Here is a 27500-nt window from a genome sequence, read left to right on the forward strand (position 1 = left end):
GATTTTCCTGTAAGGTGGGTCAGCTTGATTTTATGTATCTGGTATTCATCAGTTTGCATAGAAATTTAGAGTCAGCTTTGATTTTAATATTGCATTCTTTTGAAATATTAATATTTTTATCAAATCTTTACTGCTGCCAGGTATATTGAATATTATGGATAGATTGTAAGATGAAAATTGGAATTAGCCTAATGCCTTGTCTTGAAGTACATGACGAATTAGAATGGTTTTCCTCTGTAGCAAGGATGTTACCATGGTGAGAGCTTCTGTTTCCATGACATTTGCTTGCATATTTTGATAGGTCTTCAATTGAAGAAGGGCTCTGTTTTCTGGCAGGCTGCAAAAGTGTCATTCTATCTTTTCTCAAAATGTGTTATTTTTATTGAAAAATATAATTTTCCAGGGAATTGTAATAGCAAAGTGCCAAGAAAGAAAATGCACCTTATTTTAATTTTTTTTCCTTGTTCAACTTTTAGAGCACAGCAAAATATTCTTAGCTTGCTTTGTGTAAGGAAGAAAAGGAAAACATCATTTTCAAGTTTTAAAAATAAATATTTAGTTTTTTTTGAATTTTGTTGGCAAAATAAACAGCTACAGATGCATAATTTGTAATCAGTCTCAGCTAGATATAGATATATCTGTACAACTAAAAGGAATTGCTAATGATGATATATTGGTAGCAGAGAAAGGGGAAATATATAAATAAGGACTTCAAAAAATGAAAGAAGTGGTGAATTCCTAGAGGGTAAATATACAGAATACCAAATCAGTTCTTATATAAATGATACATATTAAACACTTAATGAATTAGGGATAGTTCTTTTTATTAATAACTTATGTTTAAAGTTGAAACATTAATGGTAGATTTTAAAATTTGCATTTTACAGTGGTATAATTTTAATTTTTAAACTAGATAATACAATCACTTGGTTCAGAAATTTTAACATGTATTTAAAAAATACACAGAAGAAAGTCTCTCTCTCATACTTCTTCCCTAGTTTCTTTATCTATATAGAAGCAAATACAAATGTGTGAATACATTCTTATTTTCATTCTACTTTTTCATAAAGATAGCATATTATTTTACTTTTTGTTTACATATTGTTTGCTTTTCAGAATTTGTCCAGGTATATTTTTAATGTCTATTTTGTTTTTGTTAGTGCTCTGATTTAGGCATCTAGGGAGATATATTGGAATCAGAGCAAAAAGATAGGGGTTATTAATTGTTATCTCTTATCCCTTATGCTTATAGCAATTCCACGTTTTAGGAGGAAATATGTAAAAGCACACATTTTGTCTATGTAGGGTACGAAAATTGATTTTCCTTTTGTTGTCAAAGTTCAGTGATAACTTTAGTGGCTCTTTCTACTGATAGACCAATTCATTTTATAAGAGCTATAAACTGAAAGAGTCTGTAAAAAATATGTATTTATACATGCTATTTCTTCTGCCTGAAACTATTTTCTTTTTTATATTACTCCCATTTATCCTTGAACTATCAAGTTAGATGTGCTTCCTTGAGGAAGCCTGGTTGTCTAGCTGAGCTTGACTCTCCCCTGCCCCCACAGTATTCCCATTGGCCTCAATGCACTTAACATGTATGAATTTTTAGTTATTTTAAAAATTACCATTTCTCTTACTAGATTGTAAGTACCATGAAGACAGAGACCATCTCTGTCTCATTCACAGTGATATTTTTAGTGCTTGTAACAGTAGGGTGAATATTAAATACTGTGTTGTACATGTAGGCAATCTAAATGTCTTAGTTCCTTGATTCACTGTACTTTCTCTTGTAGCTACTTAACTCATCCTTATTGCCTGTGTAATTCTCAGCTTAAATTTTACTTCCCCTGGGAAACTTCTCTTTATGTTTTTGACTGTGTTAACATTTCATTTTCTCTGCTATTATAGCACTCTGAACTTAATATTTCATTAAATTCTTGACAGTTTTTTGTAACTGCTTATTATTTGTCTGAAACCCCCGTTATCTTTATCTTACTGGCCTCTAGCACAACTGGTTGACACAGTCTTAGCAGTTGATCAATAGATATTGGTTTAAAAAAAAAGAATAAATTCATACTTTCGATCAGTGGTTCTCAACTGGCATGATTTTACTTCCCAAATAACATTTGACAGTATGTGGGGACATTTTTTATTATTTTGATTGGCCCATAGAGGCCAGGGATGCTGTTAAACCTCCTACATTGCACGGAACAGCCCCCACAACAAAGAGTCAACTGCCCCAATGTCAGTAGTATTGCTGTTAAACAACCCTGCGTTAGATGCTGGATTTCTTTGCTTTCTCCATATTTTCTTAGATTTATAGATTTATAAATTTATAGGGCTTTTGAATGTACTTGAACAGATATCTTAACCATTTTGTCTTTTTTCTTTAAATTCTATGTTTTGTGACAATTTAACTTTTTTGACACGTAGAAATTGTATATATTTAGGGCATACAGCTTGATGTTTTGATGTACATTGTGAAATAATCACCACATTCCAGCTAGTTAACATCTGAGATTTCTGTCTACCTGCCATTTTTGTACCCTTTGACCAACATTATCCCATTTCTAGTTCCCTCCATTTCTGGGCAGCCACCATCCTAATCTCTGCTTCTATGAGTTTGACTAATTGAGATTCCATGTAAAAGTGAGATCATGCAGTATTTCTCTTTCTGGCTTATTTTTGCTTAGTGCAGTGCTCTCCAGCTCCACCACATTACCACAAATGGCAGAAGTTACTTTTCTGGGGGTAAGGCTGAATAATATTCCATTATATATACACCACATTTTCTTTAACCATTCATCCATTGCAGGACATTTAAGTTGCTTCCATATCTTCGCTATTGTGCATAAAGCTGCAGTGAATGGGAGAGAGCAGATATCTCTTCATGATCCTATTTTCAGTACTTCCAGATACATACTCAGAGGTGGGATCGCTGAATCATAGGGTGGTTCTGTCTTTAATTTTTTTGAGGAACCTCAATACTGTTTTCACTAATGGGCTGCACCAATTTACATTCTCACCAACAGTATACAAGGGTTCGCTTTTCTCCATATCCTTGACAACACTTGTTAGTTCTTGCCTTTTTGATAATAGGCATCCTCGTAAATGTGAAGTGCTGTCTTATTGAGGTTTTGATTTGCATTTTCCTGCTGATTAGAAATGCTGAGATGCTTTTTAGTAGGCCTGTTGGCGATCTACATTTCTTGTTTTGAGAAGTGTCTATTCAGGACCCTTATCCATTTTAACAGGTTGTTTGTATTTTTAATATTGAGTTGTATGACTTCTTTATATATTGGATACTAACCCCGTGGATGTATAGTTTGCAGATATTTTTTTCTTATTTCATAGTTGACTTTTCACCTTGTTTGTTGTTTCTTTTGCTGTGCAGAAGGTTTTTAGTTTGATGTAGTCTCTCTTGTCTATTTTTGCTGTTGCCTGTGCTTTTGGTGTTATATCCAGAAAATAGTTGCCAAGACCAATGTCAATAATTTTTGTTGTTGTTGTTTTCTTCTAGGAGTGTTACAGTTTCCATTTTTGTGTTTAAATGTTTAATCCATTTGAGTTGATTTTTGTGTACGGCGTACACCTTTTTTTCTTTCCATTCGCCCCATACAATGTGGTAGTTAATATATATTTTGGAATCTGGAATAAAATACTTGGGTTCAAATATCTTTTCTACCAATTTCTTTATGACTGTTTTGTGAGCCATGAGAAAAAGGTACCATGTTAGATTCACCTACCTCATGGAGCTATTTTGAGAATAAAGTTATTTAAGAGAAGTCAAATCAGTAACTGGTGAAAAGCAAAAACCCAGTCGACGTTAGCCCTTAGAAGTTATTACTGCCTTTATTATTCTGTGTAAAGGGCATAGGAGGGGATAAAACTAGAGAGGATGAATAAGGCTAGATAAGCGGGCAGAGGGGAGGTGGTCTTTGGTTGTTAGGGTGAGAAGCTTGTATTATTTTCAGTAAACCATCTAACCAGATGGATTCAGGATCAGTTGTATTTGATAGGACCTGTTGATAATAGGGATAAGAATTAAGTTGATCACAGTAGCCTGGGTGAAAAAGTAAGAGAGGTAATTGGTGGAATATGGAACTGGTAGAGACTGCATCAAAGATGATTAGAGAGTTTTGAACCTTTCTGGTTAGGAGCATTATGTTAATCAGAAATGGAAATCAGAATGGAGATGAACTAGTTTTTTGTTTAAGAATATAAATGATTCAGTTTTAGATTTAAAACTTTAGGCTGCCTTTAGGGTATTAATGAATAAGCCAGTGCCTGACATACTTTTATCTGGGAGAAAGTTAGGATGAGAGATGAATTGGGAGTAATTTTCATTGTGGGTATATTTGGAGTGTTAGAGGAGTGGATTCTTTATAATGTGTAATAGTGAAAAGGCAAATAATAGATTATTGAAGAATGTGCGTTCATAATTGATTCCATTGTTTTACTGTCTCTAGCAGCATTACTGTCTAGGATTTCTAAAGTTTTCTTTAAAAATAAATGCTGTAATAAAACTAATACTATAGTGAGGACAGGGATCTTTCTTAGCTTCAGATGTGATCTTTGTGAAGAAGGCATTGTGTCTCAGGTTTTACTGTTGAATCTGGTGATAACTACTCACATTTTACTGGTGGAAATAATAGAGTAACATAAGCCTGCAAGGTGTTTTTGGATATCTTTGGTCTAGATATCCTGTTTTAGGCAAGCAAAATGCTATTATTGCATTTTTACAAATGAGATAGATAAAGCCCACTTTGAACTTGCTTAAAATAATTACGTTAGTAGAGGCAAAGAGGGACTAAATATGTTGCTCCTTTGCCGTTACTACTGCTAGCTTCATTTGCATCAGGGTTTCTCAACCTTGGCACCATTGACATTTTGGGCTAGATAATTCTTTGTTGTGGGCAGCTGCCCTGTGCTTTGTAGGATGTTTAGTAGCATATCTAGCCTTTAACCACTAGATGGCAGTAGCACTCCCTCCCCACCTCTTTTTCAACCAAAAATGTCTCCATGCATTGCCAAGTATCCCTTGGAGGCAAAATCTCCCCTAGTCGAGAACCAGTGCTTTACACCACAAATATATATCACGTATACCTCCAGTTAGCTTCCTCACCACCTTAGTTTTACAGACTTCTCTTTGGCATATGGCCATCTTCTACCTCTAAGCCAGGTTCTGTTTTCATCTGGTCAACACTTTTCTAAGCATCTTATTTTGCTACCTGACGTTTACATGTATTATATTTTTGACTTTAAGATGGCAATGGATATCTTGGGTTATATTGGTAATTACGTTTACACCTAATATATCCCCACGTGTTTTTTTTGATGGCTCACCTGATACAATCAGATTTATTTCTATAAACTAAGTATTGTATTTGTCAGTTAACTATAGCTCTGATAATTATTTTAAACTAGATACATGCTGATAAATTGAATTATATTACTCTGACTACACAGGAACGTGTAGAATGAAAGGGTGTTTTTATATCCTTGTTTATAGTTCAGCAAGATTCTGTATTTCAAGTTTGATAAATCATAAATATTTATTTCTAAAAGACTTATTCAGTTCCTGTATTTATAATGTATTTGCTCTTGTTATTTTGGGGATCATAAAAAAAGGATTATTTGGTAGTGATTTATATATATAATCTTTCATAAATATTGTTAACTTGTTTCATAATCTCAGATATTTCATTTTTCAATTAAGTATACCTGAGACAGATATTTTTGTAGTAAGTTTTGAAATTCTGTATTTTTAATTATTTTATTCAAGTATTCGAGCATTCTACTAGGTGTTTTATAGGCACAAAATTGATGTGATTTTTGCTAAAGTAGAATTACATTCTAATGGGTATTTCAGTATATTTTACTCATAGAATCTGTGTCATTGTTGAATCTACATTCTGTAACTGGGAGCTATAGTATTTTAAAAATACAATTTTCTAATACCATTAATTAATTAATTAATTAATTAAGAAAATTAATTAATTAATCTGAGACAGAGTCTCACTCTATTGCCCAGGTTGGCATGCAGTGGCGTGATCTCGACTCACTGCAACCTCCGCCTTTCAGGTTCAAGCAATTTTCCTGCCCCAGCCTCCCAAGTAACTGGGACTACAGACATGTGCCACCATGCCCAGCTAATTTTTGTATTTTTAGTAGATACGGTGTTTCATCATGTTGGCCAGGCTAGTCTTGAACTCCTGACCTCAGGTGATCCGCCTGCCTTGGCCTCCCAGAGTGCTGAGATTACAGACGTGAGCCACTGTGCCTGGCACCATTTTCTAAAATTTTTTAATCTTTAATTTTCATAAAGGTGCTTTGAAGTTCCTAATAATATCAAGTCTAGTATTCCAAATTAATATGAATGATTTGGTGTGCATTGAGATGAGGAGTTACTTAAGTTTCTGAATTATTGCTGTGTAAAAACAGAAGAGTTGATACGTGTTTTCTTATTAGACAAAATTGAGTCTTGATTTACAGGCAAGAGAATGTGAATGATATTTAATATCTATTATACAAATAAAATTACATATTAAAGCTTTTTAGATTTCATCATTAGGTACCTATTAGGAGATATTTTAAAACTATACCATCATTCAACTTTTCTAGATTTAATAACTTAGATTGATATTGGTTTCTAAGTGGCCTTGTAGTCACTTATATAAACAAGTCGGAAGCGGAACTAAACGATGATTTGTCTGTAAATATGAAATTTCCTTGGCAGAGGTTGCAAATGCGGTGGGATGTGCATAGTGTGTTTCAAGCTACACAAACTTACTCTTTTTCTTGAGCCCATTCACTCTTGCTGACACTCCTTTCTCCCTTACTTTTTTTGACCCTTTACTACTATAATGAGCCACTGTTACTTAAAGGCCTGTGACTTTTCTGCCAAATAAGGTTTACTAGGAAAATGACTATATTTTATCAGATTCTCTTCATTAATGGGTTGACAATGGGAAAATTTTGCAGTTTCAACGTTCCAAAAAAACTTGCATTGAAAGCCAGTCTAAAGAGATTTATTTGTGATTATCCTAAAGTATATATGTTACCTAAATAAATCTCTCAGGGAAAATATATGGAATAAAATTTCCACTGAAAAATTATATATTTGATTTTATACTTACTCATGCTTCAATACAAAACTTGAGGGAAAATAATGTGCATTATTTTCTTACACGTGGCACAGTTAAAAGGTGTTTCCTATCAATTCCAATGATTTTTCTTTCTTAGCAAAACAAGTTATATTGGATCGTCATTGTATGGACTTCCGTTTGAAATAAGCGATCCTGTGATTATGATTTTTGCAATTTTAAATAATTTATAAAAATCCGTTTGAGCTGGGTGCAATGGATTGCACCCTTCATCTCAGCTACTCAGGAGGCTGTGATGGGAGAATTGCTTGAACTCAAGAGTTCAAGGCTGCAGTGCTTTGACTGCACCTGTGAATAGCCACTGCATCCCAGCTTGGGCAAGATAGCAAGACTCCATATCTAATTTAAAAAATTAAATTAAAAATTTGTTAGAATGCAATTTAACTTGGATAATTAAAAAATATTAGTATTGAGAAACTTAGCAATTTTTCCTTCCTAAGTATTTTTCTCATAATATGGGCCCACCCTCCATAATGCACACACTGAAGGGGGAGACTTGCTTCTCCTTTAGCACATCCTATATTTTTCTACTCCTGTGTTTTTGCTCATGTTTACTTCATGCTGCAGATCTACATGAGTGAATATTACCCATCCTTCAAGGCTTACAATGTTCATTCCTTTATAATCAATTTTAAGACACTCAGGTAATACCTTTTCTTTTTTTGCTATGTACTTAGAATACATTTAAAATCCCCAAGTGAGATTTATCCCTGGGTCACAAGGTTGGTATAAACATACGCAGATCAATCAATATGATATACCACATTAACAGAATAAAAGCTAAAACCACATGACCATCTCCACAGATTCGTACAAAGCATTTGGCAAAGTTCAACATCCTTTATGACAAAAACTTCCAATAAAATAGGTATAGAAGAAAATTTTCTCAACACAAAGGCCATTTATGAAAAGGCCATAGCTAGCATCATAATTAATGGGGAAGAACTAAAAGCTTTTCCTGTAAAATCCGGTACAAGGCAAGGATTCCCCTTCTTGGTGCTTCTATTCAACATAATACTGGAACTACTAGCAAAAGCAATCAGGCACGAAAAAGAAATAAAAGGCATCTAAAATGGAAAACAAGTAGTTTATCAATGCTTGCAGATGACATGATCCTATATGCAGAAAAAGACTGTTATATCAAAAAAAAAAAACCCTGTTAATTTAGTAAAGTTGTGGGATGCAAAGTCAACACACAAAAATCAGTTACATTTCTCTGCACCAATCAATCACAGCCTGTCTGAAAAGAAAGTGAAGAAAACAATCTCGTTTACAATAGCATCAAAAAGAATAAAATACCTAGGAATAAATTTAACCAAGATGGAAGAAATTGAAGATGATACAAATAAATGGAAAGATAGACCATGTTAATGAATTGGAAGATTTACATTGTTAAGATGTCCATACTACCCAAAGAGATATACAGATTCAGTGCAATCCCTATCCAAATACCAATGACATTTTTTACAGAATTAGAGAAAAACAATTCTAAAAGTTGTAGGGAACTAAAAACCCTGAAATAGCCAAAGCAGTTTTGAGAAAGAAGAACAAAGTTGGAAGCATCACACTTCCTGGTTTCAAGTTATATTACTAAGCTCTAGTAATTAAAACAGTGTAGTACTGACATAGAAAGAGACACATAGACCAATGGACCAGAATAGAGGGCCCAGAAATAAGCCCAAGCATATATGTTCAACTAATTTTTGACATGGGTACCAAGAATACACCATGGGGAGAAGATAATCTTTTCAGTAAATGATGCTGGGGAAACTTGAATATCCACATACAAAAGAATGAAATTGGACCCTTATACCATATCCAAAAATCCACTTAAAATAGATCAAATACCTAACTGTAAGACTTGAAACTGTAAAACTCCTAGAAGAAAATATAGTGGAAAAGCTCCTTGATGTTGGTCTTGGCAGTGATCTTTTTGATGTTACATCAAAAGCTCAGGCAACAACAGCAATAATAGACAACTGGGACTATAGGAAACTAAAAAACTTCTGCACAACAGAGGAAACGATCAACAAAATGAAAAGGCAGATTGGGTGAAAATATTTGCAAAGCACATATCTGATAGGGGGATAATATCTATAATATTAAAGGAATTCACAACTTGGTAGCAAAAAACAAAACAAAAACAAATAATCTAAGGACTTGAATAGACTTTTTTTTTTTTTTTTCCCCAAAGAAGCCATAAAAGTGGTCAACAGGTGGCTGGGCATGGTGGCTTATGCCTGTAATCCTAACACTTTGGGAGGCCAAGGTGGGTGGATCACCTGAGGTCAGGAGTTCAAGATCAGCCTGACCAACATGGAGAAACGCCGTCTATACTAAAAGAAAAAAAATTAGCTGGGCGTGCTGGCACATGCCTGTAATCCCAGCTACTTGGGAGGCCGAGGCAGGAGAATCACTTGAGCCTGGGAGGCGGAGGTTGCAGGGAGCCGAGATCGCACCATTGCACTTAAGCCTGGGCAACGAGAGGGAAACTCCATCTAAAAAAAAAAAAAAAAAAAAGGTCAACAGGTGTATGAAAAGGTGCTCAACATCACCAATCACAGGGAAATGAAAATTAAAACCTCATTGAGATATTACCCCATGCATATTAAAATGGCTATTATCGAAAATACAAGAGATGACATACAAAATAGTTGGTGAAAGTGTGGAGAGTGAGGGTGTTCCACTGTTGGTAGGAAAGTAAATTGGTACAACCATTATGGAAAACAGTATGGAGGCTCCTCAAAAAATTAGAAACCTATTATATGACTCAGCAGTTCCTCTGAGTATATACCAAAAGAAATGAAATTAGTACCTCATAGAGATATGTATACTCTCATGTTCATTATAGCATTATTTGCAACAGCCTACATATGGAAACCACCTAAATGTCCTTTAGTGGGTCAATGAATTAAGAAATTATGGTATATTTATGCAACAGAACATGATTCAGGCTTAGAAAAAAAGATCTTGTCATTTATAACAACATGGATGGAGCTGGGGGGCATTGTACTAAGCAAGATAAGCCAGACACAGAAAGAGAAATGGTGTGTGATTTCACTTACATGTGGAATCTCAAAAGAGTTGAGTACACAGAAACAGAATGCAAAAAACACCTATTATTAAGCTACTTGGTTAATAAGCTCTTTTAAATGGGGGAGAAACAAACCCAGTTGGTAACTTATTAGTAACAACTTTTGATTATAGGTGATAAACTAATTCTGTACCTCCTTACTGTAATTGAAACAGATATAAATTACTCTGTCAGTTCTAACTGTACAGTCTTCTGTGGTTAGAAGTGTGAAAAAATTAGCAAGCTCGGGTCAGAGGGTGAGCTATGCTTTTTGTCCTCCCTCTCAATTGTGGGTATTCAGAGGGATTTGTTTTGTTGAAACTAGAAGGTACTGTTCAGGACTAGGAAGAAGGTTACCAGTGCTGCGGGTGGGGGAATTGGGGAGATGTAGGTTAAAGAGCACAAATTTGCAGTTAACATAGGCTGAATAAGTCTGGAGGTCTAATGTACAGCACAGTGACTGTACTTAATAATATTATTTTATATAGTGGAAGTTTGCTAAGAGAGTAGATATCAGATGTTCTTGACACACATGTACGCACATACAAGGTAACTGAGGAGATGGATAATGTTAATTTGCTTTACCATGGTAATCATTTCACTATGTATATCAAACATTGTGTTATAATGTTATATGCTTTACATATCAAAAAATTTCAGTTAGTTTTTCATTCTGTTGAGTAAATGCATTCCAATTAGGATACCTATAAAGTGAATATACAAATGTATCAATTAGTGTGATTTATTTATATTTACATATTATATGCATTAGAAAGCTATAATGCTGAGTAACACAATTATTTACAAAGCTTTTGTTTATTAAAATAATTTTTGTAATCTCTAATTACATGGACAGTGTTGTACAACCATCTCCACTATTTCCGAAACCTTTTCATCATCCCAAACAGAAATCATTTGACCACTAAGCAGTAACTTCCATTTTCTTCCACACTGTAGCCCTGGGTGACCTCTAATCCAGTTTTGGTCACCATGATTTTTTTCTATTTTAAATATTTCATGGAAGTGGAATCATAACAATATTTTCCTTTTGTGTCTGGCTTATTTCACTTAGCATAATGCTTTTGAGGTTCATCCATTTGGTAGCACATATCAAAACTTCATTCCTTTTTATATTTGGATAATGTATATGTATACAACCTTTTGTTTATCTGCTCACCTGGTGATGGAAACTCGTATTGTCTTTACCTTTTAAGTTTTGTGAAGAATGCTTCAATGAACATTGACATACAAGTGTCTGTTTGAGTAGCTGTTTTCAGGTTTTTGGAGTGTGTACTTAGAAATGGAACTTCTGGGTCATGTGATAATTCTGTGTTTGGCTTTTTGAGGAACTGTTAACCTTTTATCTATAGTGGCTGCACCATTTTACCTTTCTAACAGCAATGTGCATGTTCTGATTTATCCACATTCTCACCAACACTTGTTATTTTCTGTTTATTTTTAAAATTATAGTCACCCTAGTTAGTGTGAAGTGGTATCTCCATTTGATTTTGATTGCATTTGTTTAATGATTAATGATAGTGAGTATCTTTTCATGTGCTTATTGGCCATTTGTGTATCTTCTTTGGAGAAATGTTTATTCAAGTCTTTTGACTTTTAAATTTGTGTGTGTGGTTTTTTTTTTTTTTTTTTTTTGCTGTTGTTAAGTTGTATCCATTTTAACAGTATATTCTGGGTATAAATAGGTACATACCCAGATTTATATCAGATGTATAATTTGCAAACATTTTCTCCCATTCTATAGGTTGTCTTTTCACTTTCTTGATAATGTTCTGTCATGCACAAAGGTTTTTAATTTTGATTAAGTCCAAACTTTGTAGTTTTTCTTGTTTCTTATGTTTTTCTTGTTGCTTATGCTTTTGGTGTCAAAACTAAAAATATACTGCTAAATCTAAGATCGCAAAGCCTTATGTTTTCTTCTAAGACTTTTATGGTTTTACATGTTATATTTAGGTTGTTTATTCATTTTTTGTTAATTTTTGTATATGGTATGAGGTAGGCATTCAATTTCTTAGTTTGGTATGTGGAAAACCAGCTGTCCCACCTCTCTTTCTTAAAGAGAGTATTCTTTCCCTCATTGAATGGCCTTGGCATCCTTGTGGAAAAGAAATCAATTTGCTATAGATGTATGACTTTATTTATGTACTCTTAATTCTATTCTGTTGGCCTTTGTGTCTGTCTTTACGCCAGTACCACCTGTTTTGATTACTGTAGCTTTGTAGTAAGTTTTGAAAAGTAAAAAGTGTGACTCTTTCAATTTTTTCTTTTTTCAAGATTGTTTTGACTCTTTAGGCCTCTTGAAATTTCATGGGAATTTGAAGAGCACATTTTCATTTCTGTGGAAAACGCTGTTGGAATTTTCATAGAGATTGCATTGAATCTGTAGATTGTTCTGGGAGTATTGACATCTTAACACATTAAGTCTTCCTATCCATGAACATATGATGTCTTTCCATCTTTTTTTTTTTTTTTTTTTTTTTTAAAGAAATCAATGTTTAGTATACAGATGATTCACCTTGGTTAAATTAATTCCTACGTATTTTTTCCTCTAGATACTATTGCAGTTTTTTTTTTTTTTTTCCTAAAGACAGAGTTTCACTCATTGTTCAGGCTGGAGTTCAGTGGTAGGATCATGGCTCACTATAGCCTTGACCTCCCAGGCTCAAGCAGTTCTCCCACCTCAGCTTCTTAAGGAGCTGGGACTACAGGCATGTGCCACTATATTTGGCTAATTATTAAAATTTTGTAGAGATAAGGTCTTACTTTCTTGCCCAGGCTGATCTCGAACTCCTGGGCTTAAGCTGTCCTCACACCTCCGCCTCCCAAAGTGCTGGAATTACAGGCGTGAGCCACCACGCCTAACCCTATTGTAAGCTTTTAAAAATTTCCTTTCCATTTTTTCTCTTCTGATTTTTATTGGTGGTATATAGAAGCAAAATTGAATTTTTGTGGTGATAATTTCACCAAAAATAGTAAATTATTAGGCATAAATTTAACAAAAGCCATGCAAGATCTCCATACTGAATACCACAGAACATTGTTAAGATTCATTTAAGGATGAATAAATGGAGAGATTTACAGTGTTTATGAATCAGAAGATTCAATTTGGTTAAGGTGTCATTTCTTCCCTAACCTATTGATTGATTCAGTGTAATCCTCATTATAATCTCAGCAGGCTTATTTTTCATAGAAATTGGCAAACTGATTTTAGAATTTATGTGGAAATGTAAATGCTACCTTAGCTAAAAGTGTTTTGAAAAAGAAGAATAAAGTTTGAGGACTTACACAGCCTGTTTTCAAAATGTATAAAGTTATAGTAATTGAGACTATTCTGTTAGCAGGAAGAAAGGCATATATGTCAATACAGCAGATTAGTAAGAAAAGAAATGTGTGTGTGTGTATATATATATTTATATATACACAGTCCTGTGCCTCATACCATAGAAATTAATAAACCTGAAGTAGTTTGTATACCTAAAAATAAGAGCTAAAACTATAAAACTGGTCTAAGAAAACGTAGTAGAAAATTGTAATGACTTTAAGAAAATATTCCTTAAATAGGTCACAAAAAGCACAAATTATATAATTTTTAAATGGATAATTTTGACATTACTAAAATAAAGAACTTTGGTCTTCAAAAGAAATTGTTTAGAAAATGAAAAAGCCAAAGACTGGTAGAAAATATTTGTAATACATATATCCAACCAAGACTATTTATTTAGAATATATAAGTAACTTCTTACAAGGCAGTAATGAGTCAAACAGCTCAGTGAAAACAAGAGTAAAAGATTTGAACAGACGCTTCACCAAAGAAGGTATATAGATAGCAATAAACAAAAGAAAAGATCTTCACTATCTTTGTACCATTAGAGAAATGCCAATTAAAATGGTGAGACACACACTTTAGAAAGGCTAAATTAAGAAGACTGACAGTGCCTCGTCTAAGGTGGATGTAGAGCAAATGGACCTCTCATTCATTTCTGTTAGGAATAGAAAATGTTACAGTTTGACAGTTCTTACAAAGCTAAACATGCATTTGCCACGTGATACAGTCATTCCACTCTCCTAGTTATTTACCCAAGAGTTAGGAAAACATGTCAATGTTTTGGCAACATCATTCACGATAGCCAAAAACTGGAAACAACCCAGATATCCATCACCTTGTAAATGTGTAAATAATTTGTGGTATATACGTACAATGAAATCCTAGTCAGCAATGAAAAGGAACACACTACTAATACATGCACCAGGATAGATTCATCTCAAAAATCTGATGTAAAGTATTTCTTTATTTTTTATTTTTAAAGTATTTCTCATGTAGGTACAACTATAGTCATAGAAAACAGATCACTGTTGCCAGAATGCTGGGGGAGGGAATTGACTGCAAATGTTAGCAGGAAACTTTTTCAGGTCCTTGAAATGTTCAATATCATGATTTTGGTCATAGATACGTAACTATATAAATTTGTCAAGATTTGTTGGTTAATTTTATTCATTATAATTATCCCTCCATAAAGCTGAACAAGAAAAAAAGCATTTTAAAAAATCAAGCTTCTTTTAAGTCATAGAAAGCTTGGATAGAATCACTGGTTTTATTCTTTTTCTGGACTTTCACAAACAAGGGTCTACATGTCTTTGGTAGGAAAAGAAGAAAGGTAATCAATAAGAAGGTAGCTATCTAGCCTCAGGTGTTGGTTGAAGATTAAAATTATGTTTAGAAAAGAAGTAATTTTGCTTAATAAAAAGTTACATTAGGTTTAATACATTTAATATTTAATATTTAGCTTCTTAGTAATGATTGTCATCATTTTAATTGGCTTTAGAAATATAAACCTGGTCGATGTGATGATATTTTGAAATGGAAGCCTCCCAGTCTGAATTCTGTGGATTTTCGTCTAAAAATAACAAGAATGGGAGGAGAAGGGTAAGTATGCACTTTTGTACTTTTTGCATGAAATAATACTGTTTGTGTAAGGCTTCACCTTTTACAGGGTATTTCATGTATACTTTACAATACTTTGAAGAAAGAAATGAAAATACTTTATTTTGCAAAATATTTTACATATACATTAATCTCATTTTCAGAGATTACTCCTTTGACCTGTGTCAGCTAACATTTTGCAGTTTCCTTTAAACTTTACTGATCTTTGTTTTAAAATCATTTTTCATTAATATAATATATTATTATATTAATAATAGCAATATAAAAGTTAATAATATTAAAAAATGAACTTTGGCTGGGTGCGGTGGCTCACGCCTCTAATCCTAACACTTTGGGAGGCCGAGATGGGTGGGTTGCTTGAGCTCAGGAGTTTGAGAGTAGCCTGGGCAACCTGATGAAACTCCCTCTCTACCAAAAATACAAAAATTAGCTGGGCTTGGTGGCACATGCCTATGATCCTAGCTACTCGGGAGGCTGAGGTGGGAGGATTGTTTGAGCCTGGTAGGCAGAGGTTGTAGTGAGCTGAGATTGCACCCTGCTGCACTCCAGCCTGGGTGACAGAGTGAGACCTCATTCCCCCTCACCGCCCCCCCCCAAAAGAACTTTGTTAAATTGCAAAGTGAAAATTTTACTAAATTTTGAGATTTTACTAAAAAATAATTCTGTTATATGAATTATAGATCTAGATATAAGATGATCATTGGTATTATAATTAAGCATATCAAAATAAGTCTTTTTTACTTTGAAGGAAATTACTTCGTGTTTGCATTTGCAGAGCAAATATTTTCTATACTCTTGTAGGGTAAGGGCCTAACTGTTGACTTTCATTAAGGTTTTTCATAATGTTTATTAAGTGTTAATTTTTTAATTTATTGGTTAATCTTCCTTTTATGACTTTTTTGGTTGCTATCTTAGTATACAAGATGCTTTAGCATGAATATTTTGAACATTTTTCCAAAGCCTTGTTTTTATTTCACTTTTGTTCTATAAATTTTTAAGTATCTTGTCTAAGTAAATACATTACAACAAAATAAGAAATCCTTATTCAAGGAAATCAGAAAGAGAAAGTAAATAGGATAATACTAGCAAAGAAATTACAGCTTACCAGTGTATCCTGTGAAATTTTTACTTATCAAAGGTAAAGCACAGATAGCATTTTTGCTAGCTGATGGAACAGGGGATATATGGAGTCCAGACTCCAAAAGATTAAAATATCTTAAGAAACTATGCATTATCAAAGAGAGGAAACTCTGCATTGTGGTGAATCTTAAGTGAAAAGGTGGGTTTAATAAAGCATGTGGATATTCGTTTTCAAACAGTAGGGTATTTAATATTTTATTTTAGGCTGGGTGTGGTGGCTCATGCCTGTAGTTCCAGCACTTTGGGAGGCCAAGGTGGGAGGATCACTTGAGGCCAGGAATTTGAGACCAGCCTGGGCAACAAAAGGAGACCCTGTTTGTAAGACAAACAAAAATTAGCCTGGTATGGTGGTGCATGCTTGTGGTTCCAGCTACTTGGGAGCAAGACTTTGTCTCAAAAAAAAAAAAAAGAAAAGAAAAGAAAAGAAAAGAAAAACACACACACACTATCCCTAAATGTTTGTGGCTTAATTTACGATTGGGACTTAATGGCCAAAAATTGTTACAACAATTATCTGGAACCCCCAAGAATATATTGAACTCTATATAGAGTCTGATTATAATCTGAGGATAGATAAATTTGAGACTATAGGAATAGGTGGAATACACGCACGTGAATGACTTTCAGGATAATTTCAAAAATATCTTTCTCTTATCTAAACATTGAATAAATATTGATATGTTGAACTCAAGATTAGCCCAGTGTGCAGATTTTCTCAGTTGCCAGTCAAATGTGGGATTGTTCATCACTAATCGTGCAAGTTGGGTGTAGGCTTGATATGTTCTTCTGGAAGTGCCTTATAGAAGACCATCTCGCTATTAGAAAAATGGAGGCTAAGAAACTAATTCTAGTGGGGCTATACTTGTTTTATTTTGTTTTGTTTTTTTGACACAAGTGAATACAGTTCTTTGAAAAATAAGACTTCAAAGATGAAGTAAAATTTGTTAAACTGCTTCATTACTAAATCTTCTATTTTTCTTAATGCTATATTTATATTTGGTTAAAGAATATAGACTCTTGGATTGTTTCGTTGGGTTTTTAAAAAATCGCTTACTTTTGCCTTTTACAGTCATAATTCTTAGTGGCACTTAAAGGCTTCATGAGGCTAAACAGAATACTCATTTCTCTAGTAGTAAAAAATGTTACTTTTTCTTGTAATTTCCTATTGTAATTAAACATAGCATGATGTAATTCAGTTTAGTAGTCTGTCGTCCTAGTTTTGCTTTTTTTCATAGTATGTTTTTATTTATTATTTATTTATTTATTTGTTTTTTATTATACTTTAAGTTCTAGGGTACATGTGCATAACATGCAGGTTTGTTACATATGTATACTTGTGCCATGTTGGTGTGCTGCACCCATCAACTCGTCATTTACATCAGGTATAACTCCCAGTGCAATCCCTCCCCCCTCCCCCCTCCCCATGATAGGCCCCGGTGTGTGATGTTCCCCTTCCCGAGTCCAAGTGATCTCATTGTTCAGTTCCCACCTATGAGTGAGAACATGCGGTGTTTGGTTTTCTGTTCTTGCGATAGTTTGCTGAGAATGATGGTTTCCAGCTGCATCCATGTCCCTACAAAGGACACAAACTCATCCTTTTTTATGGCTGCATAGTATTCCATGGTGTATTTTCTTAATCCAGTCTGTTACTGATGGACATTTGGGTAGATTCCAAGTCTTTGCTATTGTGAATAGTGCCGCAATGAACATACGTGTGCATGTGTTTTTATAGCAGCATAATTTATAATCCTTTGGGTATATACCCAGTAATGGGATGGCTGGGTCATATGGTACATCTAGTTCTAGATCCTTGAGGAATCGCCATACTGTTTTCCATAATGGTTGAACTAGTTTACAATCCCACCAACAGTGTAAAAGTGTTCCTATTTCTCCACATCCTCTCCAGCACCTGTTGTTTCCTGACTTTTTAATGATCGCCATTCTAACTGGTGTGAGATGGTATGTCATTGTGGTTTTGATTTGCATTTCTCTGATGGCCAGTGATGATGAGCATTTTTTCATGTGTGTGTTGGCTGTATGAATGTCCTCTTTTGAGAAAGGTCTGTTCATATCCTTTGCCCACTTTTTGATGGGGTTGTTTGTTTTTGTAAATTTGTTTGAGTTCTTTGTAGGTTCTGGATATTAGCCCTTTGTCAGATGAGTAGATTGCAAAAATTTTCTCCCATTCTGTAGGTTGCCTGTTCACTCTGATGGTGGTTTCTTTTGCTGTGCAGAAGCTCTTTAGTTTAATGAGATCCCATTTGTCAATTTTGGCTTTTGTTGCTGTTTCTTTTGCTGTTTTAGACATGAAATCCTTGCCCATGCCTGTGTCCTGAATGGTATTACCTAGGTTTTCTTCTAGGGTTTTTATGGTATTAGGTCTAACATTTAAGTCTTAATCCATCTTGAATTAATTTTCGTATAAGGAGTAAGGAAAGGATCCAGTTTCAGCTTTCTACTTATGGCTAGCCAATTTTCCCAGCACCATTTATTAAATAGGGAATCCTTTCCCCTTTTCTTGTTTTTCTCAGGTTTGTCAAAGATCAGATGTCTGTAGATGTGTGGTATTATTTCTGAGGACTCTGTTCTGTTCCATTGGTCTATATCTCTGTTTTGGTACCAGTACCATGCTGTTTTGGTTACTGTAGCCTTGTAGTATAGTTTGAAGTCAGGTAGCGTGATGCCTCCAGCTTTGTTCTTTTGACTTAGGATTGTCTTGGAGATGCGGGCTCTTTTTTGGTTCCATATGAACTGTAAAGTAGTTTTTTCCAATTCTGTGAAGAAAGTCATTGGTAGCTTGATGGGGATGGCATTGAATCTATAAATTACCTTGGACAGTATGGCCATTTTCACGATATTGATTCTTCCTATCCATGAGCATGGAATGTTCTTCCATTTGTTTATGTCCTCTTTTATTTCACTGAGCAGTGGTTTGTAGTTCTCCTTGAAGAGGTCCTTTATATCCCTTGTAAGTTGGATTCCTAGGTATTTTTTTCTCTTTGAAGCAATTGTGAATGGAAGTTCATTCCTGATTTGGCTCTCTGTTTGTCTGTTACTGGTGTATAAGAATGCTTGTGATTTTTGCACATTAATTTCATATCCTGAGACTTTGCTGAAGTTTCTTATCAGCTTAAGGAGATTTTGGGCTGAGACGATGGGGTTTTCTAAATATACAATCATGTCATCTGCAAACAGGGACAATTTGACTTCTTCTTTTCCTAACTGAATACCCTTGATTTCTTTCTCTTGCCTGATTGCCCTAGCCAGAACTTCCAACACTATGTTGAATAGGAGTGGTGAGAGAGGGCATCCCTGTCTTGTGCCAGTTTTCAAAGGGAATTTTTCCAGTTTTTGCCCATTCAGTATGATATTGGCTGTGGGTTTGTCATAAATAGCTCTTATTATTTTGAGATACGTTCCATCAATACCGAATTTATTGAGAGTTTATAGCATGAAGGGCTGTTGAATTTTGTCAAAGGCCTTTTCTGCATCTATTGAGATAATCATGTGGTTTTTGTCTTTGGTTCTGTTTATATGGTGGATTACGTTTATTGATTTGCATATGTTGAACCAGCCTTGCATCCCAGGGATGAAGCCCACTTGATCATGGTGGATAAGCTTTTTGATGTGCTGCTGGATCCGGTTTGCCAGTATTTTATTGAGGATTTTTGCATCGATGTTCATCAGGGATATTGGTCTAAAATTCTCTTTTTTTGTTGTGTCTCTGCCAGGCTTTGGTATCAGGATGATGTTGGCCTCATAAAATGAGTTAGGGAGGATTCCCTCTTTTTCTATTGATTGGAATAGTTTCAGAAGGAATGGTACCAACTCCTCCTTGTACCTCTGGTAGAATTCAGCTGTGAATCCATCTGGTCCTGGACTTTTTTTGGTTGGTAGGCTATTATTGCCTCAATTTCAGAGCCTGCTATTGGTCTATTCAGAGATTCAGCTTCTTCCTGGTTTAGTCTTGGGAGAGTGTAAGTGTCCAGGAAATTATCCATTTCTTCTAGATTTTCTAGTTTATTTGCATAGAGGTGTTTATAGTATTCTCTGATGGTAGTTTGTATTTCTGTACGTTTTAAATATATTTTGTTCTTTTAAAATTTTACCTATTTATATGTCTTCTTCCTAAAAAATGGAATTACTTTTGAGTCTAGCGCATCTTTAAAACTCATCCAAATGTTACTCTAAGGTGATTTTCAGATAGGAATGTGCAACTTACATCAGTGTATGTACATTATTTGTGTAATGGTAGTCAGTTTTCAAAAATAGAATATTTAATATGAAATATAACATGGTAACTATTACATAAAACATATTTAGTTAGCCAGAGTAATATGCTTTTTCTAAATGTAAAGAATGTTGTGCATTATAGTAGTCTTCACTGAATGAATGAGTTTATATCTAATGGTTAGCATTAACTCAGTATTTTAGAGAATATTGTAAGAAATATGCCTATAATAGTTTGAAAGGGGAGTAGCTATGTTTCTGAATCATTAAGCATGCACTAGTGAAGTGGGACTGAGCTATTAAAACACCATGAGAGAAACTCATTTCTTTGATTGTACTTCCAAATATTTCCACAAAGCCTAAAATGGAATAGGATATCTTGAAGGTATAATATAAATAGTAGTCTTTGAAAATGACTGCAGTAATTTTCTAAGAAATGAAGACTTAGGCATTCTAGGTATGTTATTGAGTTTGACTTTAATGAGGTGCTAATAGTATAGATTTCTGTTAGATTAAAATTTAATACAAATAGAAAAATCTGTTGTATGTGTTGAGTGCCCTGTTGATGGCAATTAAAATCTGTACTTTGCTCTTTTCATTCCCTATTATCATTTCTGAATATTTGAGATATATTAACATTGATTTATCATGGCCAAATATAACTTTTGTATATCTTAGCAATTTATATTGTGTTGAGTTTTATAGACAATATAGATTTTCATCTGAGAGCTATTCGTTGTTTTAAAAATATGATGGCTTTATATTAACTAACTTGTGACCTAAAACCATGGTCATTGTCAAAAGCTAGAATTACAAAAGTAGTCTGTACTCTTGAAATTGCAAACTCTTGAATACAGTGTCAGGGATATATAGTGATTGGTATAAACTTATTATTTATATAGAATAGTATTTTAGAGTACAGATTTTAAAGCTGGACTGCCTAGGTTATCTCCTTACTGTCTGTGTGATTGAGCACATTACTTTTTTCTGTGTGTCAAGTTCTTCATCAATAAAATAAGAGTTGGTCTCATAAGACTTTGTAAGGATTAAATAAGCTAATGTACGTAAAATGTTTAGAACAGAACCCGGTACTTGGTAAATGTTGAAATGTTTGCCATTATTTTTATTGTTTTAATCAAAACAAATTTAAAAGTGCGTCTTCCCTTCTTGCTGCTTCTGCAATACTATCTGTTACTTACTGCACTAAGTCCAACTTTCCGTGTGAATCATTTCCTATTTGATTCCAATCTCTGTTAATTTTCCCTTTTAAAATGCATATATCTTTAGCTTATTTGTGTAATTTATCATAACTGTTAAAACACCTGGAGAGCAAGAGCACAGCAAAGTCAGTAACTTTTCATTATAGACGTTTTTGTAATAAGTCTCTTAAAATAACCTTGATAGTATATATACTGGTATAAATAGTATATAGTGGTTAAGAACATAGGTTACTGGCCAAGTTTGCCCAGAACTAAATCCAATTTCCACTACTTATTTGTTGTGTGATCTTGTTACTTAACCTACCTCATCTGTAAAATGTCCACAGGAATAATGTTTATTTTGTAGATTTGTTGTGCTGAAGATTTATTTACACTCAATATTTAATTGCAGGGGTAAACAAAGTAAATATAAGTCTGCCTTTATAGAATTTACAAGCTAATGGGCTAAAATGAAAAAATGATACTGCTTTATGAGGTTCTGTGAGGATTAAATAAATGATGCATGTAAATTCAGCATAAAACTCAATAAATAAATGTTTCCTTTAAAAAATGGTTATAGTTATTAACTGAACCTCAGCAGAATGAATGGTTAAGTCATGAATTAAAAACATACTCTGTATTATCAAGTGGAAAAAAAGTGCCCTGAATGAAGAAGCCTCACTTTGCTGTGAAAATGTAAAGATTTTTTGTCCTTCTAATAAAAAATATACATTCTAAAACAAGAATGAAATGTAATTTTTTTTTTTTTTTTTTTTTTTTTTTTTTGTGACAGAACCTCACTTTGTCTCCCAGGCTGGAGTGCAGTGGCGCGATCTCAGCTCACTGCAAGCTCTGCCTCCTGGCTTCACGCCATTCTCCTGCCTCAGCCTCCTGAGTACCTGGGACTACAGGCGCCACCACGCCTGGCTAATTTTTTTGTATTTCTAGTAGAAAAAGGGTGTCACCGTGTTAGCCAGGATGGTATCGATCTCCTGACCTCATGATCCACCCATGTAGGCCTCCCAAAGTGCTGGGATTACAGGCGTGGGATTTGAGCCACCGTGCCTGGCCCAAAATGTAATTTTTTACCTATTACATTGGAAATATTAACATTGTCCCTTTTGGTTAGAATGTGAGCAAATAGATACCCTCCTAAACTGTTTGGTAGGAACAGAAGTTGGTACAACTCTTTCAGTGGGCAATAAGGTAGTATATATCCTGAGAAAATATGCTCCAATTTTGTGAAAGGAGATACCTTGTTTGTCTTCTACATAGTTGTATTCTTAGTACATAGCGTGGTGACTTGTTTATAGTAGGCACTCCAGAAATATTTAGTGATGGAATGTATATACAAACAAATAAGAATATGTAAAAGTATGTGTATAATAATTTTATTGAAGCATCATTATAATAGTGAGAAACTGGAAATATTCAATGTCTTTTTCACTGTAAAAGTCTTTTATAAAATATAGTTGTATACATGTGTTTTCCTGTATGTGTTTCCAGGAAAGTTGTTAATAGTATTCTAAAAATTTCTAATAGTTATCTTTTAGAAATTGTCCTAGTCTGTTGAGATACAAGATTTCCTAGAGCTTTGAGGTTGAACTCAGACCTAGCATCTACATTTGTTGTTTGATTTTGCATTCACACATAGTTGGGTGATGTTAATAGACATACCAGTGTGGATTTAGTTAAAAACAGAAACACAGCAAATATTTTAACAGAATGAATTTAGTTTGAAGAATTGTCTGTTACAAAAGAACTGAAGAGATGAAAAAATCTTGCAGAGGAAGCAAGCACTGCAGGAAGCATATACCATGCAGAGAACTGGGGTAACAAAGAAATGAGGGTAGATTATTAAAATTTAGAAGATTAGAGGAGGCCTTATAGGGTTCATAAGAAGCCAGTTGCTGCCCAGCTGTCATTCTTGCCACAAGATCTTGGAGGAAGGATTCAGAGGCTCCAGACAATTGATATACTGGGTTATAAGGCCCAAGTAGCAGAGCAACTTACACTACAGCCTGAACTTATTGCAGAGTCATCTGTTGTTCTGATTTCAACTTAAAAATGGTAGTCTAACAGGTTCCTTGGTCAATGAGTTGGAGTACTGCGTCAAAATCCAGTGATTGTTAACCTTTGTAACGTCCTTTTTAGTATCCACTGATAGTGTAAGTATAGTAACTTGTCTCTGACACCTTGGAGAAGCTGTCCTGATAGGCTTCCAACCATTGGACCCCTAGAAATCTTACTTAGGCAATAGGCTCTCAAATTTTGTGGGTTTTATGTCTTCTGTCTTACATGTGTCTTAGTAAGATGTCTAAAGAACTTTATACTTCCTCCTTATCACTCTCAATAAGTACAAAATCATCAGCATTGTTGATCAGTGATTTGCTCTGTGTAGTGTCAGAGTGACCACTGTCTCTGAAAAAAATTAAAAAGACAGACAATAACAAGTGATAGTGAGAAATTGGAATCCTTACACATGGATGTTGAGATTGTAAGTTGGTGCAGCCACTGTGACAGTTACATAGTTCCTCAAAATGTTTAAGATAGACTTACCATATGACTCAGCAATTCCACTCTCAAGTATATACCGAAGAGAAATGAAAACATATACCCACATGAAACTTGCATGTGAATCTTATCAGCATTATTCATAATAGCCAAAGGGTGGAAACAGCCCAAATATTTTTCAACTGACACATGGATAAATATGCAAGCAAAATAACTCTTCCACCAGGCACAGTGCCTTACTCCTGTAGTCCCAGCACTTTGAGATGTCTGAGGTGGGCATATTGCTTGAGTACAGGAGTTCGAGACCAGCCTCGGCAACCTGGTGAAACCTGTCTCTAACAAGAAAAAAAAAAAAAAAAAAAAAGCTGGCCATGATGGCACATGCTACTCAGAGGCTAAGGTGGGAGGAACACCTGAGCCTGGGGAGGTTGGGGCTACAGTGAGCCGTGGTAGTGCCACTGCACTCCAGCCTGAGTGACAGAGTGAGACCCTTTCTTAAAAAAGGAAAAAGAAAATACCTTTCATTTAGATGACTGTAGTGGATCCTCTTAAGCAAAGAGACTCTGGATATTATGCCAACTGGATTTCAATTCCAGCTCTGCCACTCTTTACTCAAGTTATCTCTGTGTTGCTTGTGTTTCTGTAACTTCATTATGTGGATAATAGTGCCTACCTCGTGTGGGACTTGAATGACATAATACTTGTAAGTCCTTTAAACTACTGCATGTTACATAATAAGTACTAAATATATATTTACTATTTTTTAAAAAGACCACTGTCTCTGTAGATTATACTGTGGCAGAGAGCAGAAAAGCAGTATGCTATGGCTGCAAGATATACTATTGGTCATGCTAGGCAAGGGCAGATGTCTTCCAATAGCACCACAGATTGGTACAGAGAAAAAAGTATTTGTCACCTTGTTGTATATAAGATTTTAGAGGCTATGCTGATTTGTTTCGTTAAAGACTGCACATCTGAAATGGCAGCTGCACTTGGTTTAACAACATGATTAAATTTATGATAATCAAAAATTATTCTAAATCTTTGATGGTGGTACTAATTTTTGCATTTCCCTTGGAGATATATTATTGCTTTTGGTTTATTTTCCTGGTAGGGAGGGCTGGTTGAAGGGGCTTTTATTTGGCCTTTCCTAGCGTAATGACCCTTATTCCAAGGGGCAGACAGCCAGTGTGGAAATTCAGTTTCCAAGTATTTCTCTTCCAGTTATACATCTAGTAACTGGAAAATTACCGCAGGTTGTATTTGTGGACATACCGTCCCACTTAGATTTAAACTTGAGCCAGTAATCCATTTATTACCAGATTAACTTACGGACTGCAGTAGCATTTTGGGTCCCTGGCAATTCGTGTCTGTTTAAAGTTAAGTGTCTGGTAATCCCCTAGTGGTCCAGGTGTCCTTTCTTTTGGATTAGAATTTTTGGATTAGAATTTTTCTTTTGAAAGAGAGAACACCCGGACCACTAGGGGATTACCAGACACTTACTTTAAACAGACACCACCGCTAGGGGATTACCCCTAGGGGATTACCAGAACAATCGCTTTAGCAAGTGTTGCTCATCCTTTGAAAAACAGTTGGAAGATTTACAGCAAGGGTCAGCACATTTTTTCCATGAAAGGCCAGATAGTAAATATTTTAGGGTTTGTTGCCTGTATATCTCAACTACTCAACTCTACCATTGTGGTGCTAAATCAAACCTAGACAATATGTGTATGAGTGAGCATGACTGTGTCACAGTGAAACTTTATTTACAAAAACAGGTGTGAGGCCAGATGTGGCCTATAGACTATAGTTTGCCAACTGTGGATTTACAGTACTGTGCATGGTTATAGTAGTATTGCAGTGCCTTCTTTAAGGGGATCTGGCTTCCCACTTGTATTGGGAGGCTTAGGTATTTTTGTTGTTGTTTGTTTGTTTTGAGACGGAGTCTTAACTCTGTTGCCCAGGCTGGAGTGCAGTGGTGCGATCTCGGCTCACTGTAACCTCCACCTCCCGGGTTCAAGCAATTCTCCTGCTTCAGCCTCTGGAGTAGCTGGGATTACAGGTGCCTGCCACCATGCTGGGCTAATTTTTTGTAATTTAATAGAGATAGGGTTTCACCATGTTGGCCAGGCTGGTCTCAAACTCCTGACCTCAAGTGATCCACCTGCCTCGGCTTCCCAAAGTGCTGGGATTACAGGTGTGAGCCACCACGCCTGGCCAGAAGGTTACAGTTTGTTAACCAGCTAGGGTCTGCACATTTAAAATTGAGAAATGCTAGCTTCCTAGCAAGCACAATGGAATATGTAGAATTGACTACATGGTTCTCCTTTACTTCCTATCGGAAAAGTCTTTTTACTCTGCTGGCTTGTGTGTGTGTGTGTGTGTGTGTGTGTGTGTGTGTGTGTGTGTGTGTGTGTTTTGCTTAAATTCATTAAAAAAAAAAAAAAAAATAGAATGAGCTGGGTTTGGAAGCTGAGGCAGGAGGATTGCTTGAGCCCTGGGAGTTAGAGTCCAGCCTGTGCAATACAGCAAGATCTCGGCGGGGGGGGGGGAATTCGTTTTCTCATGCTTATTTGAATTAGTGTTATTCTTTTTGAGAAGGAAATTGTGGTGGTAAAATATTTTTCTGAATGTTGAAAAACTGTTCTTATATAAGGAAGGATTAAGTATAGGGGGAAAAGTCTTATTACTTTGCTGAGCAGCGTTTTTCTGTTTTCTACCCTCTGCCTCTTTCTCAAAATGAAATGCTTCTTTTATTTATATTTTATTTAAAAATTATTTTAAAGAAAGTAGAGATAAAACACTAATGTAATCAATGTTATTCCAGAGTATGCTTAATGACTAAGCTATTTGGCGTATAGCTTACTGTATTTTTTAATGTATAACGTAGCTATTTTTATTATTTAGCAAATGACCCATAATAACTGCTTTCTTATTTGAAAATATTCTCATCACCCAAACATATTTTAAGACAAGTGTTTCGTTGGCTTTCGGTCTTTGAATGGTTAGTACTCTTAACAATCTTGATTATGTTTTACTTCCAGTGTGCCTAGGAGAGGCAAGGAGGAGCGGTGACTGAACTCTTCTCAGTTCCTTTGCCTGGTTATCTCTTGGGTATTAGTAACTCTTGTTTCCTCTGGTATTTCATCCTTCCTGCATTCAGCAGAAAATCTTTCCCAGGCCTCTTACCAAAAACCAACATCATAATCAAAGTG

At 34.9% G+C, this 27500-nt stretch overlaps 1 protein-coding gene across 8 annotated transcripts in view; it reads left to right on the forward strand.

The window, feature by feature from the left end:
• The window catches only part of RNGTT (RNA guanylyltransferase and 5'-phosphatase), a 333967-nt gene that overhangs the window by 170765 nt on the left and 135702 nt on the right, over window positions 1–27500 (forward strand). For all 8 annotated transcript variants that reach the window (XM_065543746.1, XM_045391222.2, XM_045391223.2 and 5 more), the window contains one exon: window positions 15084–15184. In XM_065543746.1, coding sequence (XP_065399818.1) covers window positions 15084–15184 — 101 coding nt within the window. The remainder of the gene's footprint in view (window positions 1–15083; window positions 15185–27500) is intronic.

This window comes from Macaca fascicularis, chromosome 4 (assembly GCF_037993035.2).
Source record: "Macaca fascicularis isolate 582-1 chromosome 4, T2T-MFA8v1.1".
Lineage (NCBI taxonomy): Eukaryota > Metazoa > Chordata > Mammalia > Primates > Cercopithecidae > Macaca > Macaca fascicularis.